The sequence below is a fragment of the Sinocyclocheilus rhinocerous genome, unplaced genomic scaffold (genome assembly GCF_001515625.1).
Source record: "Sinocyclocheilus rhinocerous isolate Xijiao unplaced genomic scaffold, SAMN03320098_v1.1 scaffold2882, whole genome shotgun sequence".
NCBI classification, from domain to species: Eukaryota; Metazoa; Chordata; class Actinopteri; order Cypriniformes; family Cyprinidae; genus Sinocyclocheilus; species Sinocyclocheilus rhinocerous.
This window is the reverse complement of record NW_015644632.1, coordinates 243852-258307: the sequence shown is the minus strand read 5'-3', so window position 1 is coordinate 258307 and position 14456 is coordinate 243852. Positions and strand designations below refer to the sequence as shown.

The 14456-nt window shown below is 35.5% G+C and overlaps 1 protein-coding gene and 1 pseudogene across 1 annotated transcript in view; one reads left to right on the top strand and one right to left on the bottom strand.

The window, feature by feature from the left end:
• The window catches only part of LOC107758709 (nucleolar protein 10-like), a 29277-nt pseudogene extending 28032 nt beyond the window's left edge, over positions 1-1245 (bottom strand).
• Positions 1246-1787: 542 nt separating this feature from the next.
• LOC107758708 (V-type proton ATPase subunit C 1-A-like) overlaps positions 1788-14456 on the top strand; it is a 13418-nt gene continuing 749 nt past the window's right edge. The window contains exons 1-10 of the mRNA XM_016576509.1: positions 1788-1861; positions 5083-5168; positions 7288-7382; positions 7492-7583; positions 10837-10935; positions 11023-11095; positions 11563-11651; positions 12829-12916; positions 13686-13783; positions 13863-13992. Of these exons, the coding sequence (XP_016431995.1) occupies positions 1788-1861; positions 5083-5168; positions 7288-7382; positions 7492-7583; positions 10837-10935; positions 11023-11095; positions 11563-11651; positions 12829-12916; positions 13686-13783; positions 13863-13992 (924 nt within the window). The remainder of the gene's footprint in view (positions 1862-5082; positions 5169-7287; positions 7383-7491; positions 7584-10836; positions 10936-11022; positions 11096-11562; positions 11652-12828; positions 12917-13685; positions 13784-13862; positions 13993-14456) is intronic.

The window sequence follows — 14456 nt, the reverse complement described above, 5'->3', positions numbered from 1 at the left end:
ACACTAGGGAAACTACACTACACAACGGTGTCTGCCATTGTTTGGATAAAACAATGGCAGTCCAAGTTCCCCAAACCCATGCCATTGGTTGAGCCAGAATTTGACATGTCGTGCCGCTCAAACAATGTTTTGAAAGCACCACAGAGCCACAGTTTAGCATAAAAAAATACACTTTTCACCTTTAAGTTTGATTAACAGAAGTTCAAGTTTGTATAGAATGATAATGGATAGCATGAGTTCCATTTACCAAACATGTGACTGGTTTTGAATTGCCCTGTCTTGGCAACATGACTCTACACTGTAAACCCTTGTAAATAATGACAGAATGTTCATTTTTGGGTGAACTCTTAATTTAAAGAGAAAATGGACACAAAAAGGAATATAAATGTATTATTTTCAAGCAGGTTTCCCAAACACTAGGGTCATTAAAACAATTTTTTCTTCACATCAACAACTTTATTTGGGTTATACAACATAGATGAATTTCGATGATGTATACTGACTTAACTACATAATAACATTTAATAAAAATAAAAAAAATACAATACTTGGAGTATCAGAACAATTAAAAGCACACTGAACAACAACAGACATGTTTGTCACCTACATTAATGTATTTAACAGAAACAATGCTTTAAGAGTAAGCTCATATTGTTAAGTCACATTTTCAACAGAAATACTTTAACAAACAAAGTTTTTTTTACATTTTTACCAAATAGGTTTGCCAAAGACTGTAAAGTGACCAATTTGTTCCAAATGAATTAATGGATACAAAAAGAGCTTAACTGTGTGTCTGTCTGTGCATCAGAATAGGTACTGGATTGCCTCCTTCAGTCAAATGTCTCCATAAGGAGTGCACTTCTCAAAAAGTGGTTTCAGAATTTTCAAAGTTTTGATGCTAAAACCAAAAGGGGGGGGGCATGCAGTATAATGAGCAGTATAATGTTCTAAACTAAAACCCTCAACATGTGAGAGGCAGATAAACGCTCTGGTTACGTATGTAAACTTGGTTCCTGAGATAAGGGAATGAGCGTTGCGTTAACACGCTATGGGGAAACTCCTGTTTACTCTGATACTGAAGTGTGATTTGATCACGTTCGTATAGATGCCGGATACCCGCAGGGGAAGGCTTCTAGCAATCTTCCGCTGCTGGTGCTTCTTCTCACGGCGGCAAGCAGCAGGCTGAGCTTCTTGCTTCTTGCTTTGGCTTCTTGCTTCAGAGTCCAGCGAGGAGATGATCTTCATCACGGAAGGAGAAAATTTCTAGCAAAATGGCACTCAGAGCCGACTTATATATAGCCAACCCTGAAACAACATACAGAACTACCACATTTTGCTATAAGTTTGATTGCATCATATAATAATTGCTGTTAATAGTGTTCATCGTCTGTTTGATTACGTCTTTAATTGATTTTTCCGTACATTTCTGCCATATGTACATTGACTGACAGTCACCACTGATAAGCTACCACTAAATATTGTAGAAACTCAATTTGCTGTAAAGTTGCTTTGCAACGATTGTATCGTGAAAAGCGCTGTACAAATAAACTTGAATTGAATTGAATTGAATTATATAACCCTTTTGGCGGGTTGAAGCACCATTTTTTCTTGCAGCTACATTAACGTGAACAAATCAGGCTTCTGTATCAGAGTAAACAGGAGTTTCCCCATAGCGTGTTAACGCAGCGGGAGAGACCGTTCGAAAGGGAACTGGATTCTTTTTTATGTTTGATTCGTCTATAATGCCATTGCTGTAGCTTGTGTAAATGTTTTTTTTTGTGATGTTTATGAAGGTAGGAACGCTGGACGTGCTGCTGGGGGTCTCTGATGACCTGTCCCGACTGGACTCCTATACAGAGGGGTAAGCACTGTTGCTTAAAAAATAACATTTGTGTGTATCTAAATATAAATACATCATGTGTTCATTACCAAACTACTTTCAAAATTATAATACATCCCAGTAATAATAGGCCCACCTTTGTCCCAATTAGTATAGGTTTCTAGTTTACAAGTTTACAAGTTATTTTTTGAGTATGATGCTAATAATGGAATATTTTTAGTTGATGTGTTTGCAATCACCTAATGTCAATGTAAAGCCCGCTATATAATAGTAATAATAATCAGAAAAGCTATATATGTGTATATTTAAAAAAAGTATAACAGTTAATTGAACCTTTAGACTAAAAATCTAAAAATAGTATGTTTTATGTTTTGTATCATATTTGATACATCAGGCTTTTTTGATACATTATGGTTCATATAGTATGAAATAGTGAGAATACGGAGGGTAAAAAAAAACACCTAAATTTATTCATACGCCCAAAGTGAACAAACATAGGTATTTTTGCAGATACTGATTGTTATATGACCAATAGGTAAGATGAAATTCTGATAGCTTGTAGTTTAAATCAATGAGATCTTTATAACAGTATAGCAGATAGTTGCATAAAATGATATAAATATCAGTCGTCACTCTATATCTCTAATAATATGTCTTAGTAAGATTAAGATGCTTAGTTTTATGATCCAAACATATAATGCAATGCAATAAATTGATGATTGAGAGATGAACAAATAAACGTTCCTGAAAAACCAATTTTAAGACTCACATTTGAACATGATTTTTCTAAAACATGATGTTTGGATAATCAAATAAAGTTGCTTCAGTCCAATATAAAAGATAAAACAATATCCATGTTATTCATACACTTTATAAAAATCAGTAAAGATTTGACAGCATTAAGACACATGAAGCACGAGGATGTTGTACAATTAAAAGACCTTTTACTTGCTGAAAACATCTAAACTACTGTATCAATCAGACGACAGAAGGCATGGAGTAGATTGTGTGTGAAACAGGTTTTTCAGCAAAGTTTTGATCATTTCGAGGCCTTAGAAATGTTCCTATCAAATATGATACAGTAGACTTTACAGGATTAAGAATCTATCAGATCTTCTGTTAGTTTGTGGGGTTTATGGGTCCTTTGTCACATTAATATATTCTCTTCCCGTATTACAATAAGGACTAGCTTATAGATCAGACTGATGTGTTCTATAGCACGTTTACCTATGTGTGTTTGTGGGAAAACCCTCGAGCTGCTGTAATACAATTTTCAGCGAGTCACTCAATCCAGTCGAGTCCAGTTACAGGTGCCAGCTGACATGAGTCTTCCCGTCTCAGCTGCAATGTTTATGTGTTGTGGAAACTGCCCTCTCTTTTTCTCCTTTCTCTCTTTCAGTCTACGATATCCATTCATATGACTTCCAGACAAGGTTACACTGGGTTCAGGTGCTGCGGTGACCTTTGGGGTCATAGCTCTAAGTGTGAATGTTAGTGTGGTTATAAGTAGTTATTTTTAAGTATACTAAAGTGTATTTAAAAAAAATCTGATTAAAGGGGTCATATGGTGCGATTAAAATTTTTCCTTTCTCTTTGGAGTGTTACAAGCTCTTGGTGCATAAAGAAGATCTGTAAAGTTGCAAAGACTAAAGTCTCAAATCCAAAGAGATATTCTTTATAAAAGTTAAGAGTTAACCACGCCTACCTAAAACGGCTCGTTCTAACACGCCCCCACATGTCTACGTCACGATGTGGGAAGATTTGCATAACGCCGCCCAAATGTTCACGCAAAGAAAGAAGGCGTAACTTTTATTCTCGCTGTAGTATTGTTGCCGCTGCCGCCGCCATTTCCGCATCATATGACCCCTTTAAAAATATAATATAATATAACAACTGGACTCCACTCTTTGAACTTAACAAGATACTGAGGTTGTGTTACAATACTGTTTGAAACCTTTAGCGTTGAATATTCAGTGATCTTGGAGTGACAAAATATCTCTCATCCAGGATAATGATGATTAAGCATTATGAAAATAATACACTTTAAAATAATATAATTAAGTGTGAACTTAATGTAATGTTTTCAGACCAGTGTAATTTTAGTATATATATATTTTGAATTAGATTTTATTTTTATATTTGATGTTTTTGTGTAAATTTCATTTAATGTTTTAGTTTTTAGTTTATTTAGTTTCAGTTATTTTAGTACTTCTAGCTAGCTCAACTAGCTGAAATTAAATAATTTCAATATAAATAATTTTTTATAATTTCAATATAAAAAAAATAAAAAAGATTTTATTTCAGTTAATGTTTATTTTATTTCAAATATTGATTTTTTTATGGTTTTAGTTTTAGTTAATGATAATAACCCTGTTTTGGACACTTAATTGCATGTCATTTGCATCTAAATGAAAATGTATTATTGTTTAACTTTAAATGAAATACATTCAGTTGAACTTGAACTGAGAGCTTTTTTGACCCACTTCATAATTCATAAATACTTGTATTGTTTTTTGGAAATAAGTTTAAGTGTACTTCAAAATGTACTGACAAGCATTTATGGTAAAATCGATAAAATATATACTTTAATGTCAATTTTATTGAAACGTGTATTGTGTGGAAATATATTTGCAATTACACATTTGTAATGATGAAGTTGAAATGTGGTAAATTAAAAATACTTTAACTAAATAACTAAATGCATTGAAACGTGTATGTCTTGTGTTGAAATATATTTGCAACTACACATTTGTAATGATGAATTTGAAATGTGGTAAATTAAAAATACTTTAACTAAATAACTAAATGTAATATTGAATAAGTTACTTTAGTATGTTAGTCAACACATCAAAATAACTGTGCTTCTTCAAAGCACGAAAAAAAAGATGATCAAACGTGATTTAAAATGTAAAATAAACTTTTAAAAAGTATACTTAAGTGTGTTAAGAAACATAGAAGTGTACTCTCTTTAATATACTTAAGTGACCCTTTAATTAATTAATATTATAATAAGTGCTAGTACAGTTTTTTTTAAATAGACTTGTAAAATCTGAAGTACACTACAAGTGCACATTCAGTACAATTATGCACAATTCTTTTTCACAAAATGTATAAATTAAAAATATAATTAAATGCTGTAAAAAGTGTCAGTTCATAATACACTGTACATTAACTAATGTTCAGGTATAGACCCTTAAACAACATTTCACTCTTCTGCATTCTCTTGCACCACTTTAACACAGTGTTATGCGTCAGACCTCTCAGTGTTTGGGTGAGGTGATGGAAGAGTTCAGTGGAAAACTCCTGGAGAGCATGCTGGTGAACGGAGGTGAGTGAATGTGGGGAGCACTCCTCTGTAACGGCTAAACCTGTTCCATAAGAAAGCAGAGAAGAGCTCATTAGCAGAAGGCCACCTCCTCTGAGCCGGGCCATGTTCATCGCAAGGTCAAGTTACATATGACCAGTGTTGGGGGTAACTCATTACAAGTAACACGAGTTACGTAATCAGATTACTTTTTTCAAGTAACTAGTAAAGTAACGCATTACTTTCCATAAAAAGTAACTAAGTAACGTAATTAGTTACTTTTTTATGGAGTAACGCAATATTGTAATGCATTACTTTTAAAAGTAACTTTCCCGAACACTGCATATGACATAATCATGGCTTGATGTGTGTTACCATGCAAATGATCATTGCCTTGCACGATTATTTCATATCAAAATTCTCAGTAATGGTTTGTTAATATTATCATCAGTGCACAGGACTCATCAGAAAGATCGTCAGACACCATTGAAATCGTACTTCCAGACTATACAAGGCATGCTAGCATTTGCAAGCTAACTTTCCGAGCTAGTACTAACCTTATTGGTGTAAAGTTATAAGCATATATTTCAACGCTTGTGAAAATGAAGTGCACTTAATTGTATAAAATGTGCACTTGTAATATTAAAAGTATATTTTTTCAAAACTGCTTGCAGATACTATAATATCAGGGTGTCCACGGGGTCTTAAAAAGTATTAAATGATGTAACCGGTTAAAACTTGGAGTGGCAATGAGGTCTTAAAATGTATGGAAAGAGTCTTAAAAAAGGTCTTAAAAGGTATTAAATTTAACTCCATGATTCCTGTATATACCCTGAATATTAATGAAATACTTATATGTAATTGAAAGGAGATACTTTCACGACTGTTTCTTAACACACATCAAGTACGTTTTGAAAAATGCACTTTGTAATAACGTCAAATTAAAAGTGTTACATTTGAAAATAATTCTTTTTAATATTCTTTTGTTTTGAGTTAAAGAAGTACACTTATTTTGATGTGCTGACTAACATACTAAAGCACAGGTAAAGTATGATTATTTGAATTGCATTGTGTATTTGATGTTACAATGAAAGTTAATTATTTACATTACTTGACATTTTTACATGTTTTACATGACATGTAAGTTTTAATAGCAATTACATTAAAGTATATTTTACTTGCCAGTACATTCAGCAGTGCACTTTAACCACATTTCAAACACAATAGAAGTAATTATGAAATTACAGATGAAGATGTACTTAAGTCCTATACTTAAGTGGGTCAAAGTGGCTCTTTTTTAAAGTATGTTAAAAACGCTAAAGTGTACTTCTTTTTCGAAAGGGATGTTATGTCATAATCAGGTGGACTTGCTAGTTTTCGCATTATAAACACAGGTTACACTTTATTTCGATAGTCCACTTTAGACATTCTATTAACTATAAGTAACTTTGTAACTACATGTCAACCACATGTCAACTAATTCTCATTAATTTGCAACTACATGTCTACTAACTCTCAGAGTAGACAGGGTAGGTTTAGGGTTAGTAGAATAAGTTGACAAAGAAAGTGTTAGAAGATATTAAGCAGACAGTCTACTGATACTCTACTAACTGCTAGTTGACATGTAGTTGCAAAGTTACTTACTGTTAATGGAATGTCTAAAGTGGACTATCCAAATAAAGTGTTACCTAAACACATACCAGAAAACAATGTGGTGTAACTATCCTTAAAACCCTTTTACATGGAGCAAACTCCCACAGGAAAGACATCAGTTCATCCACAAGGACATGTAGTCTCACCTCAAATAAATGATTTAGACAACTTCAGTTTTTGTAATAAACGTTCATGTGCTTACAGGTTTTACAGTTCTAAAACTCACGTTTAAACCCTTTGGTACAATAAATGTTAGTGCATTAGTGTAAATATAATGGATTAATGTTTGCATAATGGATGCTGAGAATTTTTTTTTTGTCAAGCGTAGCACACTGAACTACGGAACGCTGCAATGTAAACCACTTTAGAAATGTGATCTTTTGCAATATAGGCCTTTTATCTGCCTGCTGTTGTAATTATGCTGCTGTTTTGCTTACAGCATTCACTTACAGTTTACTGCTTTCTGATTCAGTGTTTCTTGATGTTTCAGTGGATTTGGCAACATATGTGACCAGGTTTCAATGGGACAGAGCGAAATACCCCACTGCACAGCCTCTGAAAACCCTCACTGACATCATCTCCACAGTATACACCTTACATAAAGCACTTTTAAACAATAACAACTATTTGATTCTATATGTATGTTCTACTGTATAAATGTTTGTCTGTGTGGGTGGTTGTGTGTGTGTGCTAGCAAGTTTCTCAGGTGGACACCGAGTTGAAATCCCGCAGGGCTGCTTACAGTCATGTGAACGCCAGTATTCAAAGCTTTGAGCGAAAAACTGAGTGAGTTTTCATATCTACAAGTAGGATATTTTACATAATATTTCCATTATGAAGTCTATTTTAGGACAAAAGTTTTCATGACTCTATAATTCATTTCTACAGAGCTCCTAAAAATTAAACTGAAGGAAAAATTATATTTCAATGCTTTAGCGTTCACCCAAGAAACTTTTGAGTTCACTCGCAAATCTTTTGTGATGAAAATAATATGAGGTGGGAATGGGAGGAAAACATATATTTCAATGTTTCTGCGTTCGCTCACAAAACTTTTGCATTCACTTAAGAAACATTGTTGACTCACAAAACTTTTGTGATGTTAATTAAAAAAACAAAAAAACTGTAGGAGGAAAAACTATATCAATGCTTTTGTTTCTCAAAAGGTTATGAGAGTGAATTGCAAAGTTTCTCAGGTTAACTCAAGAGTTTGGGAGCGAATGTCTAGGTTACGACTGTAACCATGGTTCCCTGAGAAGGGGAACGAGATGGGATGTCTGGAGTTGACACTATGGGGAACGCCGTTAGCACGACTAGTGACTGAGCATGTCTAGCAAACATGCCAATTTACTGGCTGAAGGCAGTTTATGACGAAGCACTCGTGAGTATAAAAGGGGGCCTGCAAAACATATCATCAACTCTTTTGCCTGAAGGAGATGTGCAGGAAAACCAAATGCGTGGCAACTAGAAAATTTGGCACCAGTATCGAAAAAAAAAAAAAAACGATACCCAACCCTAGTAGATATATAGGCCATAACTGGCATAGAATAACCTGACTCTACAGAACAACCAGCTAGAGTCAAGACTACTTAGTAGAACCATTTCCTAAGCCAATATCTTCCAATAGTAAGAGGAAGTGTATTATCTACACCCTTTGATATTACTACTACTTCCAGGGGGGAGAATGCAGCCCTTAAATTCACCAGAAAGATGCAAATATGAGAGTGACATAACATAAATGCCAAAGACTCTCACCATTAAAATTCAACCCCCTAGGAAACAGCTGGGGAAGTGTCTGATCATATATAAAGCCAGAATACCAACTCTGTCGACACGGTTTAATTATTTTAAAAAAAGTTTAATTATTAAAATAATTTTTTTTGTTTTGTTTTTACATTTCCTGAAAGTGGTAGTGCTTTTGGACTAACAAGGTTTCCACCCGACAACGACGATATGTAAATTTGTTGTTTTATCATCACCAACAACATAAAGCGACCTATGACCTTGTGTTCATACCTGACTTAAGCTCAAGTTTCACATTAAATGTGAGTACTACTTTTAATATAATATCGCATTTTAATATACTATTTGAAGCAATGCATTTTTGTGCAATTTTGCTATATTTCAGTGCTTAGATTTTTTTACTGATCAAAACTGTGCCGTGGCTAAAAAAGGTTGGGAAACTCTGCTCTGTCAATGTCAATTTATTTCTAGAGCACAGTTTAAAACAACTTAGAGTTGACCAAAGTGCTTTATATTTAACACTTAGAACAACATTCAAACAAAACAAAGCAAAACAATTAAAAGAAGTTAAATTAATCTCTACAATACTTTAAAAGCCAGAAAAAACAGATGAGATTTTGACTTCGCCTTGAAGTCTGACAATGTTTTAGCAGTTCTGATACACAGTGGAAGGCTATTCCACAGTTTAGGGGCAATCACAGAAAAGGCCCGATCCCCTCTCGTTTTTAGTCTTGCCCTAGGAACTGATCAGATGATCGGAGGGATCTCCATGGGTTGTGTAAAGACAACAGACTTGAAAGATACGTTGGTGCCAGTCCGTGTAAACCCTGTTGAAAAAACCAGCATATGCTGGTTAGGTATGTTTTGAAGCATGACTGCTGGTTTGAGCTGGTCCTTAGCTGGTTTAAGCTGGACTTGTGCTGGTCCTGAGCAGGAGCTAGTTGCTTAGGACCAGCTTAAACCAGCTCATGACCAGCTATGGACCAGCTTAAACCAGCTCAAACCAGCAGCCATACTTCAAAACATACCTAACTAGCATATGCTGTTTTTTTTTCAACAGGGGAGATTTAAAAACAAAACTCTAAACCAAGGAGGCCGCAGGGAAGCTTATGTCCTACTTAAAAAACCCACTACATGGAGGAGAGCAGCTCAATTCTGACTAGCTAGTGCTTTATTCCAATGCTGACTATAAAGGAGGGATGCCCCACAGGCCAACTACCTCTGCTTGCCAGGTTCTTTAACATGGGCCTGTTAAAGCATGCATCCAAAGGGGAGCATACACCCCTACTTTAACACCCAACAGTGGTTGGGGAGGGAGGTACATGAAGTAGAGGAAATCTATATTGCCCTACATAACTCTGTTCACCCTGCATCAACCCTAAGAGGGCTTCTACCAAGCAACCATCCACAGAGGAGTGTACAATTCTACTTTAGACCCTAACGTAGTGGAGAATGTAGCAGGTCCTGGAGGTTTGGGTGCTGGATTTACAGGGACTCACTGGGTTTTGAGAAGACTTGCAAACTTGTGGAGGAGGTGGATTATTAATTAAAACTCTCTCTGCATCTAATTCCTCAGAATTAGACACACCACATTTAATCAGTCAGGTTAGAACCAACATGAAAGCAGAGCTAGCCCAAAAAGGAAAAACACTCCCGTCAGATTTCTCCTTAAGCCTGGCCTACAATCCCCGCGATCGATCGTGTCCTGCTGCAGATGCTCTGTTCTCATCCTTCAGGAGAGATTCAAGCATGGGTGGAGCGTCCCACCAGCGAATGCATCCCAATGAAAGCATTCAGCTCTCTTGAGAACAGAATGCGCTCCATGCAAACACTAAAGAGAGAATCAAGGAATAACAGAGCCTCTTATGATGAATGCATTGCTGTGAGAGCCTCCCATTCCCTCGAGAGCTCTGGGTAAAAAAAAAGCTGATGATGTGTTTTGCCTATGAATTGACAATGAATGTTTGCTACATGTGCTCAGACACTAGTCATGCTGATGGTGTTCCCCATAGCATCAAGTCCAGATGCTACGCTGAAGTTCCACTTCGAAAGGAAATAAATTTTTTTGCAAAATACGAGTGAATGCAGAGTTACTCAGGAACACAAAAGCATTGAAATATAAATTTCCTCCCATTTCATTTTTTTCCAATCACCATGTCCCTCCGTAGGTGCTCCGTACATTTCCCCCTTAAATGTCAAAATGTAAAATAAGGTTCTTCGTTTTGAAATGTGACCATGGACGTTTACGTGAGATTTCAAAGAATAATTAATAACCATCACTACTGCTGCACTTAACCAGGGGAAGCTTGCAGACCCGTGCATTGACCAATATTGTGAAAAAGGAGGACTTGGTTTTGAATTCAGAGTACCTCACAACATTGCTAGTTGTGGTGCCAAGGTCAGTGAGAACTCTAAGAGCAAATCTTAACTCATATATTACTGATCAAGCATTTTTCTGAATGTATTTGTTACATTGTCTTTATAGAATGGCATATGCACTGTGGGAGAAGACATATGAGTCGATGTCAAAGTTTGTGGTTCCTCGTTCCAGCCGGTTGGTCCCCATGCATGTTTGTTGAGTAAAATCTGAAAATAGTAATTTTAATTGTTTAAATGTATTAATTACTGATTAGTTGATCATTGATATCTGGAAATCCACCCCTGTAGTACCTCCAAAATGCTATTAAGAAATCTTTATTTAGCAATGATGAACGACTGGAAAGGTAATGGAAATTCACTGAACAAAAGCCATGGGAACACTGTTGTTTTGACAGTCGCGATTTAATCTCAACTTACATTTCTTGCTTTAACCATGGGGCAGAAGGCTAATAGCTGTATTATCAAATTACTTTCTGGCTGTCTTAGTTTGTCTGGCTGTAGTCTGGGAGATGGTTTCCAACTCATTGGCTCTGTGTATTTTGTCTCTGTTTCAGACATATCAATCAAACCATCATGGACATTTTCAGTTTGCCTCTAATCTTTTGCATGGCATAATTAACTATGTTTCTGTTTGTATAACAGGAAGTTGGTTGAGGATGCAGATGCAGGGATTTTCACAGTAACCCTGTTTAAGAATGTCATTGCCGAATTCAAAACCAATGCCAAAAAGCACAAGTAAGCTTTATTTATGCATTTCGCAGACACATTTATCCAAAGTGACTTACAGTGCATTCAGGCCTGGGTCAAAACAACCCAACCGCTGGGTCAAAACAACCCAACCGCTGGGTCAAAACAACCCAATAGCTGGGTTTGTCCCTTTTTAAGCCAGCGCTGGGTTATATTTAACCCAGCATTTTTTAGAGTGCATGAACACCCCATAACTGTAGTCCATATGAGCTAAATTTCAAGTGTTCTAAAGCCATATAAAAGCTTTGTGTGAAGAACAATCAGAAATTGTTGTTTTGGTGTGAAAAATGTCTTGAGCCGTTCACTGACATTAGCTGTGTCACAGTTATGTGTTTAGTTCAGTCTCTCTTGGTTTCAGTTTCATGGACTTTTAGTTTGTTCACAGTCGGTTTCCTTTTTCCTTTATCTTAGTGGACACTAACTCCGTCATCACAGCTGTTCGTTATTAGTTCTTCATCACTGTGTATTTAAGTTGTGCACTCTTCTTTATGTGTCTGGTATTGTTTGTGCAAAATAACTTTGAATTATTTTGAATCTTCATCTGACGTGAAGCGTGACAAGCTGTCTCCATACACATATTTTTTTTATTAAAAAGTTGGGATATTATAACAGGAAGTTGGTTGAGGATGCAGATGCAGGGATTTTCACAGTAACCCTGTTTAAGAATGTCATTGCCGAATTCAAAACCAATGCCAAAAAGCACAAGTAAGCTTTATTTATGCATTTCGCAGACACATTTATCCAAAGTGACTTACAGTGCATTCAGGCTATACATTTTTTTCAGTATGTGTGCTCCCTGGGAATTGAACCCACAGCCTTTTGCACTGCTAATGCAATGCTCTACCACTGAGCCACAGGAGGGCTTTGAGCACATCTCAAAATGGTGCATAAAAGTGTCTTAAAGGTACATATAAGTATTTAAATTGTACATAATCATACCTAAATGGTACATATTAATACTTTTTTGAAGTGTAGTGCCCCTATGACAGTTTTTAAACCTTTTTTCTGAACCTTTTAAACTTTTTTTTTTAATATATATATACTTTTAAGATTTTAAGTACACTACAAGTACATAGTCAATGCAATTATGTGCACTTCTTTTTAACAAGGGCTGACATGCCTCTATACTTATTTAGGCTTAATAATGAAATGTGGTGGCCAACAGGTTTACAGTGCGGGAATACAACCTGGATGAAGCCGAGAAGCAAATGCAGGAGATGAGCCGTCTCACTGTGAATAAGAAGGAACTGTGTGTAAGTAAATCCTAATGAATGAGAGACTATTACTTTTCATAATATAGACACTAAACAATATTAATTTAAAGTTCTTTATTACGCACTGGTTACTGAGACAAAACAGACCACAGAACTGATCAAATAAACATTTTGCATAAATGATTTTGCAACATGTTCACCTGTGTTTGGATGCAACCTCCTGCTTTTTCCATTTTCACGCTTTTTTATTTTATTTTATTTATTTATTTATTTTTTGTCTGTCACCAATGTTGTCTGTACTGTCATATAGAATATTTATGATACGTACTTTAAAATCTACAGCTTCAGTAGACTACACTTAAGAATGAGACTTCAGGATGTTTTCAAACCCGATTTTCAGCTTCAATTCGCCAGTACAGAAAATTTTACAGTGTTGACCAAATGACCACATTTTCCATTTTACGCGTTTTAAATGCATGCATGCAATTTTTTGTTGTTGTTACTAATAGGCTCTGCTGTTGACCTTATATATACAAACAAATATTTCTGTTTGTCTGAAGTTTAATATATACTGTATATTTAAACCACATGAAATATAGATATGAGGATGGGCTAGTGAGAGGATATTTTTGGGGGGATAATGAGAGATTAAGTTGAAAAAAGAGAGAAAATTAATTTGTGTTAAGAGCATTCTAGTGATCATCTCTGATTAATTTCAGAATATACATGTTATTTTCAAAATTAATGGGCAGTAAAAGTGTCTCAAGAATCAGTGCAATGATAAAAGTGTGCTTGTTTGTCCCAACAGAGAACATTTGTGTGTTGGCTAAAGGTAAACTTCAGTGAGATCTTCGTGGCCTGGATTCACATCAAGGTCCTCCGTACATTTGTTGAGTCAGTTCTCAGGTAAAATTATCACTTGAATAAGTAAACTAAATAAATCATAAATATAAACGGATAAACACAACACTCTGCTGTTGGTTAGGTATGGTCTGCCGGTCAGTTTCCAAGCTATTTTGCTACAGCCCAGTAAGAAGAACAGAAAGCAGCTAAAGCAGCAACTCAACTCTTTATTCAAACACCTCGACCCAGCAGTGGCGACTGGTAAACCAGATGTAAGATTTTTTCCCCCCCTCTCTTTTTATACCTGAATTCCCATTTCCAAAGCGACACATGATTAAAAGTTAGGTGCACCCAAAAATTCATTTCTATTATAATAAAATAAATATTTAAATGTTTAAATGTTGTTTAAAAAAAAAAATTGGCTGGATATGGAGATATTTTTGAATAGCCATCAATGGAAAAAGACGTTCTTTAACGCCAGATGGTGTAGTTACCACATCTACCAGCATGTGCTTATCATCATGTCATTTGAAAGCCGTGTGACTTTTTATTTCATCCATGAAACTAAAAAAGGAGAAATTCCAAAGAATTACAGGCCTGCTACGTGCTCTTTTGTAATGAATGGGGACTGAAGTCTTCAAACTTTAAAAAGTGCACACACTCTAAAAAATGCTGGGTTAAATATAACCCAGCGCTGGGTTAAAAAGGGACAAACCCAGCTATTGGGTTGTTTTGA